Source organism: Folsomia candida, unplaced genomic scaffold (genome assembly GCF_002217175.1).
Source record: "Folsomia candida strain VU population unplaced genomic scaffold, ASM221717v1 Fcan01_Sc005, whole genome shotgun sequence".
Lineage (NCBI taxonomy): Eukaryota > Metazoa > Arthropoda > Collembola > Entomobryomorpha > Isotomidae > Folsomia > Folsomia candida.
In genome coordinates this window covers 6,997,740-7,022,143 of record NW_019091197.1, presented here as the reverse complement: position 1 = coordinate 7,022,143, position 24,404 = coordinate 6,997,740, and the positions used below count along the sequence as shown (strand labels likewise).

Below are 24,404 nucleotides of genomic sequence, written 5' to 3'. Positions count from 1 at the left end.
GTCGAATTGTACACTTTTTCCCAACATTAGTAAATCTTTGGAAATATAGCTACTCAGAATGTGTCGATTTTGACATATCAGATCCTCAAGTACTTGAGGTCGTTGTGCTTGAAATGGTGCGTTTAGTTCAGAAACAATTAGTCCGCTGTAACAGTTTGTAACCAAGACGGCTACAGGTCCCCACGCAATGAATATGACGCGGTAAAACAACTTGTTTTCAATTGATCCTGGCACCGCGGTAAAGTCGTCAAACAATAGGGAAACAAAAGACAATGATACTGAAAACGAGTCTTGCCCATTCTTCAGAAATGTGTAAGCCGAGAAGAGTGCACAAGTTATAAATAGACATCAAACCCAACCATAACTTTGGTTTGAATGGCGCCATACAAAAATCAAAACTTAGATAAGTTTCTGCATAGCAAGTTAAAAATTGATAGCTAGTGGAATACGTGAATTCCGTAGAAATTCCGGGCCCTGGTAAACCAGCGTCCAGGATGACGATTGGATACGCGCCAGAAAAATAATTCAAGAAAATCGATGCATTTGTTCACGTCATCACTACGATGACTGCCATATAGGGAGGGATAGATATTGGGGTATCTCTATCAAATGGATTTGCCCGTGGCGGTGGCAATGCTTCATTTCTCTCCATCTGTTTATTGTAATCTAGAAACATAACTACCCAGATTCTCGCAGGAGCTGCATATTTTCCATCATCTGTAGATTTACACGTATAGTCTGCTTTAACTACCGCAGTTCTTGCTATTCTTCGCATGCACAGCTGGACACCACTCCGGGATAGCAGGGCAACGAAGAAGTTTCCGTAACCAATATCTAGGAAGCGCATACTTTTGATTACTTCGTCCATTCCCAAAATTGTAGGAACAAGCGTGTACATATTAACAACTGGTTGTATGAAATCCCATCGGACACCTGAATATTTGCGGTAGTCGCATTCGGCACACAGAAATCCATAATGGTATTTGGCAGATACATCGTACCACAAATCAAGATAGTCAAGGCTTCGCGTTTGATGTTCTTGTGAGAACAGCGCTCTTGAAATCCAAATACTTATTTTGTATGAACCAGGACGACATTTCAGAACGTCTATAGTTAAGAACTGACTAGTGTTTTTATTGTAAAAAAAATGGTTTAGGTATTTGTACTTTGGCATATAGAATGTTGTCAGAGGAAGAATGTTGTTCTTACGTAAGGAAAAGTAATGTGAAGAAATTACTTCATGTACTTAGAATCTGGACATCACAATTTTTAACCCGTTCTAGAAAATCATGTGGGATTTGAAATTCGTAGTCGGAAATTAGGTCTTGAAGGAAAACTACACTTTGGCAGAAAAATACGAACGAAATTAGTACGCAAATGAAAGACATTATGTTTAAAAAAAGTTGATATAAGAACTTTACAGTTGTGATGTATAATTTGGTCTGATCTATGAAGTATTTAAATGTTTGAGGCAACGTAAAAATTGGTTTAAGATTTGAGATGTGTGGTCAATCACAAACTAGAAAAATTGCAAAACCTTAACCAAGATTATGATTTTGGAAAAGGACACTGAGGCCCGGGCACTTTAGGTTACACGTACAGCAACAGCTGGTGCAGGTAGTATTTTTTACCTGACGGACAATTTAGATATAGTTTGATATAAGAGTTCAAACTTACGACCTCGCAAAACGCATTCGCCAAACCCACAAAACGTCTGCTCACTTTGATGCTAATTTGAGCTAGTAGAAAATTCCTTTGGGAAGAAGTCCAAAAATGGCTCTTCATAATTATATTTCGCAGTATAAGGATTATAAAAATATTTGGTTGGAAAATCTATCTGCACCCAACAGAACCACCATAACCTTAAACTTTGGACAAAATGAATCCTTCCACCACGTGAGCTGCTGCAGCCAAGTAATTGAAAATTTCGCAGGCATGACAGAATTTCATTAAAGTTAATAAACTGGGCAGCAAGCCTAGGGTAAAGAAAACTGAACCAAAATCCGTCTGCCAGGGCAGGAAACTTCTTCAGAATTTGACGTACGCCGAAGACAGTTGCGAAAACTGCAGTTCGGTATATAAGACAGAACCTTGAAGGAATTCGAGACGTGTTATCTACACCTCTTATTCAGTCCCGTCTGCAATATCTTAGTCAATAGCTTGACGTCACGACAATTGTCTTCTTCTGTACCATGACCAAAATTTTTCTGGACGACTTTGGTCGTCCTCCCGACCTACACCATTTCTTACAAAAAAACAATTGTCTTTGCTACGCATTAAAGGGTTATGTAAGAGTTTATTTGGTGAAAGCATATATGTAATTCAAAAGCTAACCTTACAATGAAATTTATATCTATGCAAATTGAACATTTGCATGGTAATTAATAATTACTATTTACAATTTATTTGGCTCTAATCGTTTCCATATTTGTACACACAAAGGCCGTATTTATCTTGAAGACATTAGAAACCCGATAAAAACGTTACAGCACCAATACACGTAGTTTTAAATACCTATTTAAATAATAAAAGTAAATTTCATTTTCAGATTAGCAAATATAGCAATACATTTGTACAGCAAGTACGTAAATTTGTACTTTTAGCGATCACACACTCCAACAAAATAAAGATAATTGCCACAACTAATAACGCTGCACATAAAGCGAATGCATACTTTATCGCCTTGAACGAGACTGAATTCGCCTCCCCAGAATGTATCTCTCGAACTGGGTTGGACATCTTTTTTGCAGAGAAGGACCTGAAGTCCTTTCGTGTCAAGACAGATTGAGCAGAGACGCGTTGCATGGCCACATTTTTATATTTTCGCCACCGGAAGTAAATTCCGGATTGAACTAGACGCCCTAACTCTTGGGAGAACATCGGGTATAAAAAGTTTCTCTTCCCATGCCAAGGAACTAAACTGACGAACGGCGTTACGACATGATTTCTTAGGACGATCGGGTCAGAAAACATGGTCAAGGATTCGATCAGGGTATTCAATTCGTATTCTCGATCAAGAATAATGAGCGGAAGTTTGATACTGAATGAAGTTCCGCTTCTGGAGGTTACCCTATAATTTCGACTGACGTTCAAGCCAATTTGAAATATATTTCCGGTTAAGAATTTTGTACGTTCGTCTAACGTTTGGAGAAACTTTGTTACACTTGGCGAGTTTAAAGCTCGTTTTAAATCTGGGATCATTGCCGCAATCAGGATTGATGCGATATCTATGACTTTATCTGTGTAAACGTGGGACATTGTCACGACTAGGGCATGTAACACCGATATTTCGAGATCTCGAAATATCGATATTTCGATATTATAATATCGAAAATTCAATATCGAAATATCGATATTTCGATATTTCATTATCGAAATTTCGCAATTGTAAGATCTTTCAATTTTGTTGCAACATTATGGATTTTTAAAATCTGTTCACCGTGGAATTTGAGTTAATCTGATCACCCCCTCTCAGCGGGTGACAGGGGGTGTGGTCAAAAACATTTTTTTGCATATTTTAAACAATTTTCACACCAACTGTACCCCATGATCCCCTGTATCAGAAAAGTGACATTTCAGCTTCCTGTCACACCCCCTACCCTCAGGGGGTGTGGTTTTCTTGAGAATACAAAAACCAGCATAACTTTTAAATGGGTGAAGATTTTTCAATTCTGTTTTCGACATTTGGTACACTAAATTAACTCCGAGGATACGACCACACCCCCTCGTACTTAGGTGGCGTGGTCTGGGGCAAAATGAGATTGTTACCGAAATGTAATCTGAAGACGAAATACAGCAAAATTAGGTTTCCCGCGCTGTCGTGTGCGTGCCTGGGGTGAAGCGAGACTGCTTTTTCGGTATGTGCGCTTGCTATGGATTAAGTTATTGACTAACCTTACCTACTCTAACCTTTTACTTTCTGTCTTATATTTTTCTTTTGACAAACTCCTTGTGACAAGGATTATACCCCTTGGCGGCCTGTATCATAAAATTATTTGACCTACTAACCACACCCCCTGACCTAACGGGGTAAGAACATAGCATGCAATCATCACGGTGTTTTATTACTACAACTTTAACACCTCCCTCAAGTAGTTTTTCTCAATCTCGTCTAAACGTAAACCACGTAAAATTATGCAATTAAATTCAAAATTTAAGATTTAAGTTAATGACATAATTTTAATCAGTTTGTCCGTTAATCAGTTTGTTGATCCGCAACGACAGAAAGATTAGAGCATTTGCACGTAACTAACTTGCGCGATGGTCATGCATCGATTTTCTGCCCAGCTTGGCAGCCACACTGCAGGGAAATTTGAGGGAGTTAAAACAAAAAAATAAAACATAAATAAAATTTAAAAACTTTAAAAAATATATTTTTTTTATTTCAAAAATAAAATATAATTATTATTTTTTATTTGCATTTTTGTTTAAGAGCATAAATTTCCCTTTTATGCTCTTACAGGGGAAATCTGCATATTTCTCATGATGGGGAAATTTCCCTTCTCACGTTAATGATGTTTCTCGTATACAAATTTCTCACTTGAAAGGACATTTTCCCTTTTAATATAAACTAGCTTTCCCCCGGCGCCTTGCGCCGAGAAATAACAAAAACTACACTCTGGTATTTCATTTTATATGTATGCAATATTTATATATTGATTACTAAATGAACCTCTCCCTGTCCACTCCTCTCACCAATTTCTCAAATTTCTCCTCCCGTCTCACCAATTTCTCAAATATCTCCCTCCCCTCCCCTCTCACCAATTTCTCAAATATCTACCTCTCCCTCTCCTCCCTTCTCACCAATTTCTCAAATTTCTACCTCTCCCTCTCCTCCCTTCTCACCAATTTCTCAAATTTCTATCTCTCCCTCTCCTCCCTTCTCACCAATTTTTCAAATTTCTACCTCTCCCTCTCCACTCCTCTCACCAATTTCTCAAATTTCTAACTCTCCCTCGCCTCTCACCAATTTCTTAAATTCCTACCTCTCCTCTCACCAATTTCTCAAATTTCTACCTCTCCCTCTCCTCTCACCAATTTCTCAAATTTCTACCTCTCCCTCTCCTCTCACCAATTTCTACCCCTCACTCTCCTCTCACCAATTTCTCAAATTTCTACCTCTCCCTCGCCTCTCACCAATTTCTTAAATTCCTCACTCTCCTCTCACCAATTTCTCAAATTTCTACCTCTCCCTCGCCTCTCACCAATTTCTTAAATTCCTCACTCTCCTCTCACCAATTTCTCAAATTTCTACCTCTCCGTCTCCACTCCTCTCACCAGTTTCTCAAATTTCTAACTCTCCCTCTCCTCTCACCAATTTCTCAAATTTCTACCTCTCCTCTCCTCTCACCAATTTCTCAAAAATATTTCGTTTTTTTTAATATATAATTTTCATTTTTTTGTTCAAAAGCAGGCAAAAATGGTCACCAAAAATTACAAATTTTTTAGAACAAATAAACCAAAATTCTTAATTCGCAATTAAAAAAAAATTTGGCCTAAAACGAATATTTATTTGTAAAAATAGCAGGTAATCTAAAAATTGAAATTTTCTGAAATTAAATGATTTCTGATGTCAAGAATGCCTTTAATTTCATTTTAAAATACAAACTTGGGGTATCTTAGCGTTTATTTTGTGGAAATGACTTTGCAAATTCTTTTTTTAAATCAATTTCACAAAAAAAATATTTCAGCAATTTTTTCGAAAGTATAAAAAAATATTTCGGGGTTTTTAGGAAAATTAATAACCGGATACTTTACTGTTGACATGTACATACAAATATACATACATACATGCTACACATATGCATGCATGGCAATGAGCGTTGTGGAGTGAGCCATGCAGTGAGAGAGCGAGAGAGAGAAAGGATGAGAGTTCCCATAAGCTACAACGTGGATTGCATACCCTCCCTTGTTATCTATTGAAAGGTCGTAGGCGCCGATCTTAATAGTAGTTATATTTCGGGGTTTTTAAGAAAATAAATAAACCGTTGCAAACAAAATGTAGTAATAGGGTGAAACCAAGTCGGAGACCCCTCTTTATGGTCACGGGGTCATGGTACGTCAAAACCATGTGTATTTTCGAAATCCCCGTCCCAAAATACGTCTAGAACGATCTAAACGACAAAAATTCGACATGTGGCGTCGTCTATACGGTCAGACGGTCATCGCACGTCAAAACCATGTCGATTTTCGAAATCCCCGTCTCAAAATTCGTCTAAAACGGTCGAAACAACAAAAATGCGACATGTGGCGTCGTCTATACGGTCAGACGGTCATCGCACGTCAAAACCATGTCGATTTTCGAAATCCCCGTCCCAAAATTCGTCTAAAATGGTCGAAACAAAAAATTCGACATCTTTGAACGTTGGCGTCGTCGCCATGGCGCCGTCACCTTAAGGTAAGGTAATCGGGGTCTGATAAGCAGGCATACTTTTACTGTTGGCATTTACATACAAATGAGTACATATGTACATGTTGCACTGCACATATGCATGGCAATGCAGGGTTGTGGAGTGAGCGATGCAGTGAGAGAGCGAGAGAGAGAAAGGATGAGAGTTCCCATAAGCTACAACATGGATTGCATACCCTCCCTTGTTATCTATTGAGAGGTCGTAGGCGTCTGTTTTAATAGTAGTAGATTAATTATGTCACAAATATATTTCTTAATTTAACTGAAAATTTCCCGTCCAACATAAATTGTCTCACGCAAATTTCTCAACTTAAGGGAAAATTTCCCTTCTTTCACAAATTTCTCAATTTAAGGGAAAATTTCCCTTCTTTCACAAATTAATTGTTGCATGCGCAAGTTTATCAATTTAAGGGAAAATTTCCCTTCTTTCATATGTTAATTGTCGCATGCGCAAATTTCTCAATTTAAGGTAAAATTTCCCCTGAAACAGAAATTAACTGTTGCATACGCAAATTTCTCAATTTAAGGGAAGATTTGCTTTCTAGCAAATTAATTCTGTTACATTAATTTCTTAATTAATTCCAAATTTAAGCAAACATTTCCGTACATAAAATAAATTCATTTTCTCATACACAAATTTCCAAATTGAAGGGAAAACCTAAATACATCAAATATATACATTCTCTGATACATTGATTTCTCAATTTAAGGGAACATTTCCATGTATAAAATAAATGCATTCCCTCATACGCAGATTTCGAAATTTAAGAGAAAATTTCCATGCATAAATTAAAATTCATGATTCGGGTTGATTTGATGAATATGAATATGATCACTACATAAACAATTAGCATACGTGACAAAACGAACTTGGTTAAAACGAACGAGGAGACAAATGTTTGAATGCATAACCCTGCATGGGTTCACTACTTTGCGTAGTCAAATCAGGATACAGAATTGCTGCAGACAACCTTGGAAAATGAAATTTGATCAGATTTCTTACTCAGCAATCTTTTGGATGACTCAGTATATATCTCATCCGATGAACTTTGCTTAGTCAGATTTTGTCACCCTTTGCTATACAATTGATTTATACAATGGCAGAATTCACCTTGGTTCGAGGGGGTCGGTCATTTAGGACCCACGACTACAGTGGGATCTGGTCAAATTGGTATGTCAAATTTGGTCTGGACAATTTGGTCTCACGTATTAAATAATGAAATTGATTGAATTAATGAAAGTTAAGCTTTAATATGTATGCATTTTAAAAGGAATTTGACGAAGAATTTTCTGCTTGTATTCATTTCAAGGGGCCGTAGGAACCCTGGCGTCTTTCCAACGCCCAGCAGCATTTACGTATTTCAATTTTACTTCAAAATGTAGGGTAACTAATTGTCAGTCAGACTGGCCTGTGCCATTCAAATTGAGCTCATTTAACAATTAGGTTTGCATGCGCTCAGTAATTTTTGCCCAGACTTATCAAATAATAATTCACTCACAATTAACAATTTTCAAGTACCTAATTTAAAATCAGATTGGATGTTGGATAATTAATTACAAATTCATTGGAAATTCATTTTTACATTCCCCGCTTAGAATTAAAAATTAGTAAAAAAAACCTCGCTGAGGTTTTCTGGTTGAGAGTGCAATCATTTCAACAAGATCAAACGACCGATTAACCAAAAGCTTCGCGATTTTCAACGAAAAGTTTTATTATTGTAATTAGTAATTTAATTATGTACGAATTAATTTAGTAATTTGGTCAACTATGCCATAAGCAGAAGATGCGTCAAACCAAAATGCATAGACCAAACTAACCAGACCAAATTGGCTTGACCAAATCGGCTAGACCAAATTGGCGAGACCGAATTTGTTTAAGACCAAACTGACCCGACCAAATTGACCGGACCAAATTGACCGGTCACCGAAAGTTTCAATATATAAAATTGAATCCTTAACAGCAATTCAAAATCAAGTCTGCATCAAAATAGATTATAAGGTAGGTAAATATCTATCACTTCTAGGATTTTACTGCTCTTGGAAGTTAGTTTTAATTTAGTTTAGGCATAGTTGAAGTTATTTTGCAAAGGTTTAAGAAACTCGATTTAAAAACTATTCAATAAATGAGTTCTACTCAATGGTTTTAAATTATCGTCCCCCGTATTTTGGAATCTAATACTGGTAACTTGCCTAATTTCGAGTATAGCATCCCCCTCGTATGGAAACGACTGCTAAGTTTACCAACTTGTTTCCATTACTGTTGGAAATGCCCTTTGGGATGGGACAAGACCAGTCATACCTTCATCTCCACCAAGTCTCCAGGTTTGCTAATTGAATGGATAATTGTGGTATTTGTCATCACTCCTGCCATCCTTGTCTCCTCTACTGTCATAATTCTTCTCAACATCTATGGGCTCATTTCACCACCTCTGACAGTTTTGTTGTTGTGTAGCATTTTCGAGATAACATCGTTTCTTCTCGTAACGGTTGAATTGAGTATTTATCTACACGTCGAGCAGATTAAAAAACCTGCAATTATTTTGTACAGCGGAAAGAGAAAATATGTATGATTTTAAATTTAAATGATACTTAAAATAGGATGTAACCAAAATTATTATTTTTTCAGGATCCTCGCGCAAAAATATTGCTCCGCTTGCACTTATCTTGAACATAAATGTCGTGCTTTTTTCCATATATCCTTATTTCTTGTTCACCCTTCTACTCTACTTTGAGTTGGATGTGGGCTACCTCTTTTTGAAATATGTGCTGCACTTGGAAATAAATAGTTTATTCGGGCACCTTGCTACACTTCCACTACGCCTTTTACAGTTTCTCCCTGCCCTTCAATACTTTCGTCTGCTGGCTTTCTTTCTTTGCATGTTACCGCTATCAGCACTACTTGTCCTCGATGGGATTCGTAAATTGGACTTGTGGGCAATTTCAGTCCGAATTTCGAGACATACTGCTAGAAAACAAGTCTTGAAGTATTTCGAATTAACTATAATTCTGCAGCTGATTAATGATATTTTATCCCGGGGTGCAGCCATAGCATGGCTGCCATACTGATGGAATTTGCACTACTTTTAAGTGTGCTGTTTAATTTCGTGTCCATCAGGCTGCACAAAGTAACACCGATGCCAACCTCTACTTCCCGGCAATAGCGGTCCTGATTCCAGCGATTATCGATGCTTTGCTACCATTGGGGATTAGCGTGAATGAGAAGACGGTAGAATTGAAGAGGAAATGGGAACGACATTTAGAACGATGTCACGATCGAGGATACCTAAGGAGAGTATTCATGGCTTTTAAACCGTTATGTGTTTTCTGTGGCGTGGGAGGATTCACTGTTTTGAAATTCATGAAAGGATTGAAAATCTGGTTTTATTCGCGTATACTGAACTACACGGTTCCTGCGTTGTTGTCAAACCGGGGCGAAATGACAACTTGAGATAATCTAGGAACATCAAACTGTATTAAGTATGATAGGATTTTCTCCTGATTATATTTATTAAAGATGGTTAGTTGAAGGCAAATTGTACTAAAAGTTGTTATTTTTCTGAAAAAGTTGTTTAAGACAGGATTGCAGAAATCTCACTTTTACAAATCTCACTTGGTAATATATCTACATGTATGATTTGCATGTAGATTTAATAAATAATTTTGTAAATAATTTTGTAAATAATAAATGTTAACTCTCAATATGAATGTTAGCTCTCAACCTGCTATTGTGTTAACGTCTGCATACAAGAAAAACCAAAACTCAATAATATTCTCTGGTCTTTACATCAACAGGGGGTGGTCTCAGACCCAACAAAGTATATATGAGAGAGGATGACGGATACGTTCCATCGCTTTTCGCATCGATTTCACTGAATCAAATAAAATTAATTGTAAATGCAATTGTGGGTACAAGGACAAATGTACCACAACATTTTTTGAATTCTGTGCAACCACACCCCCTATAAAAATAAAGGAAGAAAGTTCGGAAAAATGAGAAAGTCAATGTACATCGTGTAGAACAAGAGTTAGACCTATACTTGCATTTGCAATTTGACTTCCCCTTGGAATATGAACATTTTAATGCATCAAGAGTTTCAAAATTCGAAAATTGGCGGTTTTTTTACATACACAGAAATCCTTAAAAACCGAATGGTACCAGCCATTTACTTCGGACAACCCGATGCCAGATTTTTCTCCTTGGGAACAGCTACATTTTCAGCTTTTGTTGCCCGAAGGGAAACGCTGGTACCATGAGAAATTTGGGGTCAAAGTTTCTGAGGGAGGGACTTATACGGCAAGTGCCGTAACTAACGAGGGCTAGTGATATATCAACACATCATTTTTTTGTATTTTGATAAGCCTACATTTAAGTAACCCAGTATAGTTAATTAAATGAGACGCATGATTGAGTGAGGTTGACAAAGTGCGACGGATACGGCACTGACGCACGAATCCGCGCGATGGTGGTGGATACCCACCAGAACCCAAGTTTAACACTTTGTCTTGCGAAATATGGAAAATGCTTTTGTGGAACACTTCCTCTGGTTTAACTCATATATTCTGAATCCTCTCATCAATACCTTTCCAACGATACGACACTTCACAACACTCCTTTATGGGGTGTTGTGAGACTTGAAATTTTCATCCAAAATTTTTCAAAGTTATTTTTTTGGAAATCTCGTTTTTAGAATTTCAAAAAAAGCTAGGAAAAAAAAACATTAGGAAACTTTTGGCGAAAGTAGCATCTCGATATCGTTTTCCGTTATCGAGAAATCCGCTGCACAGTTTTCGGATTTTGCGACTTTAAGCCACTCCCCTAGGGGCAAGGGGCGGAGTAGAACCAAAGTAGTGATACATGTGTACTCACAAAAATCAGGTATACAAAGTGTGCAAATCTTTTCAAAATCATTTTTTTTCTGTCTTTCGAAATTCCGGTTTTGATTATTGTAAGTCCATAACTTTTGAAGTTTGCGTGGGATTTTCAAAATTTTGCACTTAAAATGATCACAAAAGTCGAAATTTTAAGAAAAAAGTAAAAACTCGAAATCTTTAATTTTTCAAATATTTTTCGGATTTTTTCGACTAACCTCATCCCTAAAAAATCCAATTTTTTTAATTATTTTTTTTTAAATTCATGATATATGAAAGTCCTTGTCATGATTCTGTTCAAAAATTTTGAAAATTCGCCCATGATTTCAAAATTATTGGCGGTTTTAAGAATAAAAACATTCCAATTTGACGAATATTGCGCCACGCCACGGCGCTAAATATTTGTTTTACACGGAAATAAGAATAAATCCTTTATCTAGGGTTCTAGTAGATTCTGAAAAACATAGTGGACCGACACCTCAAAGGGTTCCTTGTTACCTACACGGATATGGATAGAGACGTACTTTCCTCGTATATGTGCGTGTCGCCTCATTTGCATAAATCTAACTATGCCAATTTTCGGCGATACAGGGCTTTCCAGGTTGAATAAACTGTCTCTCGCAAATGCGTAAAAATATTCAAATGAGGTGACCGGCTATAAAAATTCGAGCACACACAATGGGGCAGACATTTAATGATATTATCATTAAGTGGAACTGTCGCCGTGTCATTAAATGACACGGCGATAGACCCATTCACAAATTACGTAACCTAAATTTGGCTAGGTTTGGTCTAGAAAGTTAGAAGTTATGCATAATAATCATAATTCACTTGTTATGATGCATGATGCATCACAACACGTGCCAGTTAATCAATTAATTAGACCAAATAATTTAAGATGCAGAAATTGGCGGCTCCGTATCTGATTGGGTAGAGCGACTAATAAATTTCTTTCCGCTCATTGATGTGTCTGTAAACAATTAGTTTATACACTCATCCTCACATAGAATCGTTGCGCTATATTACGTGTGACTAACCGGTAAGATCGCTCATTGGTTTAATTTGCAGTATCTTAGGGGTTGCAGTAGGAAGGAGTTTTCTTGTGATTTTCATATCTTCAGCCAAGAAATGTTTACTGCAGATGACTTTTCCTTTATAAGAGGCCCCTGCGTCAAGATTTAATGTTGTACACCAAACTAGCGTCCTTTGGCCAGAGGTAACAGCAATGAAAAATTAATGCCTAAGGTACTATAAGTCAGATACATATGTAGGTTGGTACTAAAACGCTACCTGTGATCTTCCGGGAAAGCAAAAAATGTAAGTCCAGAACTTGATGCATTTTCCCGCAAATTCCTGCATCCCATCACTACGCAACGATGCATTTTGGTCTAAAAATACACGGAGAGATTATGATTTAGTTATTTTGTAATATTTTATAATTTCATGGTTTCTGATTTGAAATTTTATGATATTAAATTATGATTCTAAATTGAATTGAACCTGAATTGAGAAGTCAAGAACTTTCCATTTTCTCCTGATACCGAGTTTTATGTGAATTTTAGAATTTCAATTTTGTGGATGGGGTTACCCATACCGATTTTAACCGAAAAATAGAAACATGGGGTGCGTGTAACCTAATTATTTTATACAAGGTAAATATTGAAAATTTTGTGAAACTGGAGACTCGAAATTTGGTATAAATTTAGAAAATGATAACATAATGGTAGATTCATTAAGTATTATCGCATTATCGCATGAATGTATTAATAAACTATTAATGCATCACACAAACTGGTGCTGGTTATATGAGGCTGCACTGGAGGTTTGTTTAAATTTAAATTTGCGCAAATAAATAAAAAATACAAAAATGGCAATAAGTTTTAGATTTTTTTTTAGAAATAAAAATAATTTACAAGATTCACTCACCAAACAACCGAATCAGCACCGCAGAAAATACGAACCCGGTCAATATATCAAATTAAAGTACTTAGTTAATTATGAGTGAAGTCTATTAATTAGTTGGAACACTTGTTATAATTTATAATTAACTCTCTAATATAATTATTCGACACAATTATTAAAAATAGAGAGAACAACACAACGAGTGTGAGCCTGGATGAGTGATAGAAAGTTCCTTTCCCACTTACAAAAAGCATCATCGCGAAGCACACATCAGAGGTGAGCACCCAACGAAAATGTCGGGTCAGCTCAACCCAAACGGGCTGAGCTGGGTTAGGCTGGAATCTTGGTCCCCGGATTTGGGTTGGGTTCATACCTGTTCACACTCACTCAATAAAGTGAAATTGAATAATGAATGAGTGTGAATTATTCAAAATCAAATGAATTTTGAACGAATAAATAACCTTCATTCATTTACTCATTGAATATTGAATGAATGAATACAATTTTGAAAACGGGATGAGTGAATGTACTAAACGAGTTTTGAATAAATTTGTCACTCATTTATCCCAATCTGAAATTAATGAGTATCTGCGGTCTGACATTTCCCAATCCTCCATTATGATTGTGGTAGAACTTTTTAAGTATTAAGTATGTGCCTCATTGGTAATGAGTCATTACATTTCGGGAACCCTTTTAGCCGATTTCTTTATTACCCTTTAAATTTATGTAGACTTTTCAGTTCTAGTTGGCCCGCATATGAATAAATATTATATATTTTACGCCACTGAATCACCAAATTATTTAAGAACATATTGTGTGTGGTAAACGACAATTTCGCAATTTTCGAATAAATGAATAAATATTTGAATGAATGAAGGTTTGAAGGAATGAATATTTGAATGAATGTTGTCCATACTACAGTACATGTGAATGAATGAATAATTGAATGAATAACTTCTCGTTGAACACGTATGGTTGGGCTGGGTTTTCAAAAAAGGGACCCAGCTCACCTCTGGCGCACATATTATGGTAGGTACACAAAACGGTTCCCGGCGCAACGGCTACATCAGCTGGAATCAGTACATAACATTTATTTAAAAAATATTTAGAATTTTTGTACCTGTTATTTTTAGGCCTCATTGAAATTAAAATCTAAGTCGTAAATATTAGGTGATACTCGCTGATGTGGATATCTGTTACAAGGAACGCGTGGAAATTGCCTACGTCAATTTAATTTATTTTGCGACACAATCGTTAATTGTATACGATTCAGGGAAAATCTGGATAGCTATTGGTAACAAGTGAACGCATTATTAACAACCTTTCGTATTATAAATGACTCTTTGAATTGTTAACAAAATTTCCTTTTGTTTACAAAATTCCAAATCAAATAGTATAGTTAATGTTCTAACAACGTGTATTAGATACACGTGTATTAGTTATTAGAAACACACCTTACACCTAACGTGTGCGTAACGTGTCTATTTTCATAATATGTCAATAGCGATACCTAAGTTCCATGTTTCGTTCGTGGAAAAATTAATAGCGAAAATGCAATTATTTTTCAAAATTATATCGATTAGAAAATTGGGGTCCGTAATCGAGGCAGTGACCAAATTCTGGTCCAAAATAATTTTCTACATTATTTCCAGCCATATTTGACTCAATTTTGACGATTTTGTGACAAAAGTCAAATTTATCAAAATTCGCAAAAAAAACTCGGGTATACTTTAGAATAGGGGCGGGTCGCTATCGGGTCGAGTGATACGTCAAATTGTTCAGTTCGACGAGCTGAACAAGAATATCGAAACCGGAAAGCGCGGAAATGCCCCGTTCGAAAGTAATGGCGGGCCAAAGTTTTTATTTTTTATTGCATTTTTGGACGTTTCAGAGAATTCTAAGACTTTGTCTCACTTTCCCCCATGGCGGGAAATTTTTTGGGGTATTTTGAGATTTTGGCGGGAAATGAGATTTTTGGTACAATATTGAAATTCCATCACTATTTTGCAAAGCGGGAAGATTTTTGGGGTTTTGTGAGACTTTTGGGTATGTTGAGATTTTGGCGGGAAATGAGATTTTGGTTTTTATGGTAGAATATTGAAATTCAAGCACTATTTTGCAAAGCGGGAGGGTTTTCGGGGTTTTGTGAGACTTTTGGGGTATTTTGAGATTTTGGCGGGAAATGAGATTTTTGGTTTTTATGGTAGAATATTGAAATTCAAGCACTATTTTGCAAAGCGGGAAGATTTTTGGGGTTTTGTGAGACGTTTGGGGTATTTTGAGATTTTGGCGGGAAATGAGATTTTGGTTTTTATGGTAGAATATTGAAATTCAAGCACTATTTTGCAAAGCGGGAGGGTTTTCGGGGTTTTGTGAGACTTTTGGGGTATTTTGAGATTTTGGCGGGAAATGAGATTTTTGGTTTTTATGGTAGAATATTGAAATTCAAGCACTATTTTGCACCGCCGACCGTTAGCTCGCGTGGGCCCCGCCCACCGTTAGCTCGCGTGTGCCCCGCCCACCGTTAGCTCGCGTGTGCCCCGCCCACCGTTAGCTCGCGTGTGCCCCGCCCACCGTTAGCTCGCGTGTGCCCCGCCCACCGTTAGCTCGCGTGGGCATCCGGTTAGGTTAGGTTAGGTTATGTATTCGAAATGGAGGAAGGTGGATTGGTTTTTATCGTAATTATGCCCCATGGTGGGGTATTGTTCGTATTTGGCGAGCGAAGCGAGCAGGTTAGTTTAGTTTGCTAGAGTACGTGGAAAGCGTGGAACTGCACGGTTAGCCCGTAACTTACGGGCCGTAAGGGCTCCGCACGGTTCGGCACCTAATATTTTTTCCATAAAAACCAAAAATCTCAACATACCCAAAAGTCTCACAAAACCCCAAAAATCTTCCCGCTTTGCAAAATAGTGATGGAATTTCAATATTCTACCAAAAATCTCATTTCCCGCCAAAATCTCAAAATACCCCAAAAAATTTCCCGCTATGGGGGAAAGTGAGACAAAGTCTTAGAATTCTCTGAAACGTCCAAAAATGCAATAAAAAATAAAAACTTTGGCCCGCCATTACTTTCGAACGGGGCATTTCCGCGCTTTCCGGTTTCGATATTCTTGTTCAGCTCGTCGAACTGAACAATTTGACGTATCACTCGACCCTATAGCGGCCCGCCCCTATTCTAAAATTTTTCCAAAAACTCGCACATTTTGGCTTGTAGCGCAAAATCCATCAATGGGCCCCCCAAATATTATTACAGATTCTTCATGTGCACAAAATTACGCAAATTTTAAGCCATCCAACTTCAAAATCGTTAGAGCGCGAAAAAATCACAACTAGATGGTATATATAGGTACTAATATACAGAGTTTGAGTTTTTATATCTTTAAATTTACGACTTGTTTGAACATTTCAGAATTTAATTAATTTTGTTTTTACTGTAGATTAAACCATAAAATTATTTAGACGCCAGATGGATCCTGTGGCCGAATTTCTTGCGGAGGTCGACTCCCTGAAATAATATGTGGCCAGAAGTGGGGACAGAATTCGCCAGATTTTAAAATTGCATGGGACTCGTGACGAGCAAAATAAGAAATTTGTTCGTTTCGGAAACTTTGACATTTACGCGGACAAATTTTGTGGTTTAAAGTAGTTTTATAATTATGTTTACAGAGTTCAGCTCGACCCTGGTAAATAGATTGCTTAAGTTTCTGGATGAAATATTGGTGTTGACTTTCTCCACGAGAATTGCAAGTGCTACTTTCTCCACTGCGGACAAATTAGGTTTTCAGTTTTACAGTTTCTAAATCGATTTAAAGCGCTGGAAATTAAAGTTATGATATTTCAACATATTTAGCAATATATTTTCAATTAAACGTCTTGTGGATCTTGCCCAGAACTCATTTAAAATTCATTTACGGCTCATTTACGGCTCATTTACAGTTTGGTTTCAAAATAACAAGGTTAAGATTTTCGTGTTTACTTGAAATTTGCACTGTTGCACCACAAATTTATCTGCTAGTCCAAATCGAAAACGTTTAAAATTTAAATTTAGCACCAGTTGGTGACAAATTGTAGGGAATTTTAGGCCAACTCATTTAGAGCTCATCGGCAACCCTAATTGCAAATAATTAATCATGCAATTTTCATGTAAAATTACATAGTTTCTCATTCCAGCGGCGGCCGCCGCCGATTGAGGTATCGGTGTCGGTATCGGAATTCTATTGAGACCGTGAATTACATAAAACGCGAACTGCCCAAGGGCAGTCCGGGGCAGTGGCAAAATATCTGCATAAAAGTCTACGCATCATCAATAAAACCTTGAATTGTTAACCAAGTTTCGTATTCACTACAAAATTGAGAATTAGATACAATACATTAATAATCTTTAGGAAGTGGTCAAATTCTCTTCCAAAATATTTTTATAAGTTATTTTCAGTCATATTTGACCAAATTTGGTCGAGTTTTGGTCAAAAACTAAATTTATCAAAATTAGCAAAAATTCGCATATTGGCTTATATCTCGAAAAATGGGTTTCTCTGCCCCCAATATTATTACAAAATTTACAAAAGAATTTAATTCTTTATGTACACAAAATTACGCAACTCTTAAGCTATCATACATCAAAATCGTTGAAAAAAACATCATTTCATTGTATACATATGTACTAAACATAGAAGAGCTAAAGCAATAAGTGGAAATAGAATATTTATTGGTAAAAATGTTTTCCTATTGGTTGGGATGTGTGGATGGCAATGTCTCAATAATAGATGAACTTGAAATCAAGCCTATAAATGGAAGCAATTTTCCAAAAAATATAATTAGATATGTGACCAGATTTTTTTTAATCTCTAAGAATGAATCACAAAACAAAGAATAGAAGAAAACGTCCTCTAGAGCCGAAAAAATTTACGACTTTCAAATTTACTAGGTCACCCTACGTAAGCTCACAGGAGCTATTGAATTCCCCTTGTCTGTCTCTCTGCTTACGATTGTTTTGCATCAATTGATGCCAATTAATAAGCAACATTGTCAAAGTTTTGCAAGTTAGTAGCACCATTGGTGAAAAATAGTTCAACGTCAAAATTAGGGGTCTATACGGTCGGATTTTCTCTGAACCATTGCTGAAAAGTTAAGGTCGAAGTTATGCCAAAATTATGTATCCATTTGATCCACGGGTGCAAATTTATAGATTTATGTTATGTCAGAATTACGTTTCCATTTTACTTTTTGCCGCTTATTCTGCACCAATGGTGAAAAATTTTATCACATTTTTGTGTACTGTTGTTACAGGGTGAGCTACGTGTAACGTTACAACGGTTTATTTGAGATCGTGTCGTACCAACTACATTTGTGGTGTATTGAGGTCAATTTGACGTCAAATTGACTTCTTCAATTTTTAAAAATCACGGGCTGACTTGTATAGGCTTAAAAAATTAATAAAAATACAAGAAATTTTAACATAGGGACTGGTCGGAAAGTAAAGAAAAGTTTTGAAAATACATTTATTTACAGGGGGAAAAATAGTCATTGAGTTGGAACGAGGTAGCTTTGTAGTCCATACGATTGGCAACCAACATCAGAAAACAAAAATCCGATATCTCAAACCGTTCAAACATGAGAAGACAAAATTCAGAGCAACTCGTAAAAAAGATTTGCCACTATTACGAATATGTGTGCGGGCGCGTGCGGAAAAAGATTTATGACAACTTCAAAAGTGAAAAAATTTATCCGGGGACAATTTTCCGAGTTGTAGATATTTATGAGGAAAGGGGGAGTGCTGAAAACAAAATGGCCGCCCTGTTCGTGTAATGACCCCAAAGTGATACGTAGAGTTCACAAGGAATTCAAAAAATACCCTGGAGTATCTGAACGAAATTTGAGTAACAAATTGAAAATTTCTAAATCAACTTTGCATGATATCAAAGTTATGAAGTTGGGAATCAATTCTTATAAGACGATATCTGCACCAAAATACAACCAAGGTCAAGAAAAAAGGGCCAAGACGAATTGTCGGAAGATTGCTGAAAAAGAGTCGCGCAAAACACGCCCATCATTCTGGTCATGGATGACGAAACCTACTGTTCCATTGATCCAAATGAAGTACCTAGAATAAAGTACTACTCATGTACTAATAAGAAAACAGGTCAAGATTCATTTAAATACAAACCCATTTCCAATATTCCACTCGGCGATAAACGATGTAACATGCAATTGAGATAGAACAAGTGAACAATCCCCCGACATTCCACCCACATTGGACCGGTTAACAGATTTTGGGGTTTATGCAAGAAAGAATATAATAGTCCAACAAAACCAGCCAAAAATTTGAGAGGATTCCGACAGATTTTGAGACATATCTCAAATAAGGTAGCGGAAAAGAGTGGCAAAGCAATTATGGGGACCGCACGACACAAAATTCCCCAGATTGGGAGGATGGGGGTCTATGGGACCTACGAAGCAAAAAATAAATAGCTTAATCCTTAGCTTATAATTTGTGAAAATTATTTAGAATTAATTAAAGTATTGCTGGTTTTGCAGGCATTTTCAAAAGTTTTCTTTACTTTCCGACCACCCTCTAAATTTATTCAACTAAATTTTACAGGTCAACCTGTTTCCGGTGCCAACGTGAAAGGGAGTCATCAATCCGTCCGTGCTACCTGTCCCCACTGTCAAGCTGACGTCAACTCTACAATTCGACACGATAATGGGATGATAACTCACCTCGTCGCACTTGTGCTCTGCTGTTGTCGGTAAGCCAGAAAAGAGCTGACTAATGAGCAAAGGGTTAATTAGTATGAAATTTGTAAATTTAACTGTACGCCAATGGGCAAGTTTAGCGGAGATATTTGCATGAGAAGATAAGAAATTTGTAATGCAAAATTCCAAAAGTGTAAAATTGGTCGCCTTCGGGGCCCATTTTTGCCTGTTTTTATGCAAATATCTCCGCCAAACCTGCGCATTGACAGATGGTTGCATTTGAAAATTTCATACCAACGAAATTTGTGATCGATTGACACTAGTTTCGTCCAAGTCAGTGAACATACGTTGGGAGGCCTCGATTGTTAGTAAACTGTTGTGAGTTAATTTATAAAGGGTATCTCTAAGGGAGGGGAGGTCCTCTACATGTCCCTCTCATAGTTTGATGCCCATTGCATTTGTGGTTCCCTCAGGTGTGTGTTGGATAACCCCGAAGTGGTTTTATTCTAATGCCACATTTGCGGACGCCAAACCCCCTCAAGTTATGAAACCGAGTAACATTGCTAACTTCAAATATCCAATTTTGCTCAGAATTTTATAATACTTACAGTTCTGTCATCATATCCAGTACATTGATATCTCAACTTTTTTGACATTTTCGAAACTGTCTACTGTTCAGAAATTATTCGACAAATTTCAAAAGTTCAAATTAGGAGCAAAATTGAATGTTTTATGACAGATGAAGCACATTCTTTCGTGTTTTTCGCGTCTTTGCGGGGGTGTGGCGGGCGCAAATGTGGCCATGGAGTAAAACCAGTTCAGGGTTATCCATCCCTCGCCTAGGGGACCCACATATGCAAAGGGCATCAAGATCTGAGAGGGGCATGTGGACGTCTCTCCTCCTAAGCGTACTTACTAAGTATGCTCTCTAGCAAGGGACATTTACGACCTGTCGTTCGTGTCCAGGGTACACACAATGTTATTTTGGAATCAATTGAGGACCCTAAATGAAGTATCCATTCATATTTCTGTGCAAAACTCATATTAGCACCGTGGCGTGGCGCCAAACTTAGAAATCTCTATAACTTTAACCGCTTCTGTGAGATTTTCAAAATTTTGGGCTTAAGGGTAGGCTCTGAAACCATTAGGAATCAAAAAATTTGCATCGACATGTATTTGAAAATGCTCTGTATTTTTAAAACCGATGCACCAAATTTCACAAACGATACCAATAATTAAAGCTGAATACTTCCTCGAGTAAGAAAAATAATAATTTCTGCAGTATCATGTTTCAGATTCAAACGGGAGTGAGTTATATGATTTCAATGACTTGATTTACGGGAAGAACCCCCCAGGGTCCAGTGATGAAAATTTTTGAATGCAACCTTCTTCAAAAAATCCCTGATTAGTTTGCGGGGCACGAGTACCCCCATCTTCTCCAACGAATATGTCTCCTTCATATTTTAAAGTGCATCTGAACCTGAAATTTCTTAAAATTTCTCGAAATTCCATTTTAAATTTAAAAAAAATTAAATTTTTTTTCTGGGTCACGAACCTAAACAACATCTGCCTGATCACTTCTCAGTTTCAATCCAGAGAAAACTATACTCTTTATCGAGTTGTCGTTACCCTGAAGTTCCTACAAATTACTTATTTAATTCAGAATTTAGAGTGCGTATAGTTTTCGAGCGGGACGCCTATTTATTTTTAAAAGTGTGTGCTATGGTGTGAAGTTAGTCACAATTCGGCTCTTACGTAATCGATACTTTTTCATAACTAAATAGGTGAAGATGAGTTCTTCGCCGATAGCCAACATATCGAGGAAGGTCTATGAGACAGCCGTCACTGAAAGAAGTAGGAAAGCCAGAGTATTAAAAATGGTGGAGTCCATGACACTACATGAGCAGTGCGAGGTAAATTATGCTTTTTTAAAAAATATTTATGATATTACAAAACTGAAAATGCGCTCAATATAATTATTGACCAAATACATATAAATTGCAGGAAATGTCGATAAACACATTCACCGAAAATGTTGAATTTGACCACCAGTTTATAACCGATTTAGACATCATAGTACGTACAATTAATTACTAGTTTATCAAAACTGGCAACAATATAACCAAATATGTCGTAATTTTCAGATTATCGAACTTTTGCACTGGGGAGGTGTAGCATTCAGAGACCTCGGCTTCTTTAACGGCATGGGTGACGATGGATACCGTCAAGTCAATGGAACACTGATGCCAAACGGGTATGCAAAAATTAAATCCTCACTGCACATTTTATTTGTTTATCAAACACTATGTAATTTTAGATCTAACATAAGTCAAATCAAAATTGGCTACCTTTTCGACCCGGAGGATGATCCAGTCTCATATTTGTTGATTTACTTGGCTTCCGCCACATTAGTAATTTTTACGTTCGCTTGTTTAACCCACTTTTACTGCGTCGTCTCCCAGTTCAGTGCAAAGAAACGTACGGACATTCTTCGAGTGCAAAAGGTACGTCGAGATATTTGGGGTATTCACGTCAACTACGGTCAACTTCGTCTAGCAATACAATATTGCCGAGATACGGGAAACGATCGTGACCCTTTAATTCAATATTAAATTAAAGGGCTAAATTTAGTCCACCCCCTATTTGGCTAAAAGATGCCACTTAGGATTAATTAATTTCTAAACCGAATAAAATTCTTCTAACCTGAGCTTTTAAACTGTTAAATTAAGCCCACATATCTGGATCGTGGCTGTTAGAAGTTTAGGCTGATTTTAGTTCCTTCGTACATATTTGACGACGTTAAATAAAACTATACAATACAGGAATTAATTAGTTTGGAGTAATTTACATTTGCAAAAAATACATAATTCTTCAAAGAATTATACTAATTTATTTGCAAAATTTGAGAAGCAAATAAGTCATTTATTTATTTTCGTCGTAGACCATTTTTACAAGCTCGTCTTTAATTGGACGTAATTTCTCATTTCAGATTTTTTTGGTTTAATTTGTCACAAACTATATGACGTATTTCTCAAAGACCGTAAATTTCCGAGAATGTCTTGCGACGGGACGTTTATAAGTGACGTGAGTACCCACATTGCAATTTTACATAGATGTCGCAATAATTAGCATATCTTTGACAAGGACAAGCAAATGAATATGTGTATATATTATTTTTTCAGTTAATTGCATCTAATCTACTTATTGCTCCCCTTATGTTAAGTATTTCTATCTGGATGTTTTATAAATCTACGAATTATGTAAGTTAAGCACTTATTTAGCAATACTGATTTTGACTCTGATTCTGATAAATTTACATTAATAGATATTTCATAGAATGCGTACATTTCACGAATGTCCGTTAAATACAAAGGTGCCACGATTTTGAAAACACACTTGAACCCGTATTTACAAATAAGTATTTCTACACTCATCCATAACTATCACACCGACTGTAAAATATGGGTGTACTTAGAAATTTGCAAATTACCAAAGCATTTTTCAGTTTTTATCAACACTGTAAACAAAGTTGCGTAAAATTGCTACTAACACAACTATTGGGTAAAATTTACCCTGACAAAGGCTACATTTACTCAAGATTTAGCAAACATTTTTCAAAGCTGGATAAATTGCAACTTTTATTGGCTAACTTTTACACGATATTTGTGTTAGTGGCAATTTTACTCAAAATCGAGTAACCTTTAATCAAATTTATAGAAAGTGCAGAATTTGAGTAAAAATGAATATTACTAAAGTTATCTATCTGCATACATATTTATAATTTACAATATTTAAAACAATACTATGCTCATATTTATTCCAGGCAAATCCTGCAGCCGTTTGTAGCATTATATTTGCCCCGCTGCTCGGAATCGCAATCGGAATGCGACGATTTAGCAAAAGATTTGCTAATTACTTACTTTTCCTTACGTTCTTCCGACTATTCACAATTTTTAGTATTAGTCAAATTTATAAATTTTTCTGTGAACTTTATCAATTCGCAGTTTATTTAGACGATTTATCCAGGTTGTAATATTTTACATGGTAGGAGTTTTACACCTGTATTTTAATACGGATGCAGAATAAATTATTTATTGTAATAAAAGTTTCTCACCAAAGTCGTTTGCAGTTTTAGGAATGCATTATGACTGAATTTTAAATGAAATTACGATATATCACATTTAACTCATTTATTTTATTAAATTTTTGTCCCCAAATTATCACAAAAGTCAAAATTACTTATGATTTCAACTTTTGAAATTCACGGTAAATGTCGTTGTCGACTCCTATGAAAAAGTTCTTACTCACATATTTAACACGCTCATAACTTAATCTTGGATCAATTATTACTACCCGGTAATATAAATTATTATCGTGCCGGTGGAGTCATATTTATATGCACTTCGGCTAGTAATAATTTGCTACCAGTTTTCCAACGTGTGGGATTACCCATATTTTTCTAGATAGATAGATAGATTAACGACCATATTCTTATTCAGGGTGAATCTGCCCTTGCTCATCTTTTCGTTTG

At 36.4% G+C, this 24,404-nt stretch overlaps 1 protein-coding gene and 1 long non-coding RNA gene across 11 annotated transcripts in view; one reads left to right on the top strand and one right to left on the bottom strand.

Annotated features, from left to right (window-relative positions):
- LOC110850255 overlaps positions 1-13,633 on the bottom strand; it is a 28,273-nt gene extending 14,640 nt beyond the window's left edge. Inside the window, exons 1-4 of one of the 2 annotated variants that reach the window (XR_002547964.2) lie at positions 13,205-13,609; positions 12,569-12,666; positions 12,316-12,482; positions 8,097-12,248 (exon numbers count right to left, since the gene is read on the bottom strand). This is a non-coding gene — a long non-coding RNA (uncharacterized LOC110850255). Of the gene's footprint in view, positions 1-8,096; positions 12,249-12,315; positions 12,483-12,568; positions 12,667-13,204 lie in introns of those variants that run through there. The other variant, XR_004834888.1, reaches the window with a different exon arrangement.
- Positions 13,634-14,193: 560 nt separating this feature from the next.
- LOC118435627 lies at positions 14,194-23,978 on the top strand. 9 transcript variants are annotated; one of them, XM_035851946.1, is made up of 10 exons: positions 14,194-14,259; positions 14,351-14,474; positions 16,395-16,526; positions 16,618-19,926; positions 21,658-21,786; positions 21,878-21,949; positions 22,018-22,127; positions 22,191-22,377; positions 23,056-23,133; positions 23,697-23,978. In XM_035851946.1, exons 5-10 carry the CDS (start codon positions 21,664-21,666, stop codon positions 23,904-23,906), a joined length of 780 nt encoding a protein of 259 aa, XP_035707839.1. In that variant the 5' UTR covers positions 14,194-14,259; positions 14,351-14,474; positions 16,395-16,526; positions 16,618-19,926; positions 21,658-21,663; the 3' UTR covers positions 23,907-23,978. The 9 variants fall into 9 exon arrangements, with proteins under 9 accessions (XP_035707839.1, XP_035707843.1, XP_035707842.1 ...); XM_035851950.1 differs by having other exon boundaries at positions 14,212-14,474; positions 16,618-16,772; positions 16,847-19,926; XM_035851949.1 differs by having other exon boundaries at positions 14,212-14,474; positions 16,618-16,957; positions 19,779-19,926.
- The last annotated feature ends 426 nt before the right edge of the window (positions 23,979-24,404 follow it).

What these genes read in the sequence shown, in the direction of transcription:
- LOC118435627 (XM_035851946.1), top strand. Translation starts at nt 21,664, where the DNA reads ATGAGTTCTTCGCCGATAGCCAACATATCGAGGAAGGTCTATGAGACA. An exon ending in CACTACATGAGCAGTGCGAG is followed by an intron (nt 21,787 to 21,877) that starts GTAAATTATGCT and finishes TATAAATTGCAG; the next exon opens with GAAATGTCGATAAACACATT. An exon ending in ACATTCTTCGAGTGCAAAAG is followed by an intron (nt 22,378 to 23,055) that starts GTACGTCGAGAT and finishes TTATTTTTTCAG; the next exon opens with TTAATTGCATCTAATCTACT.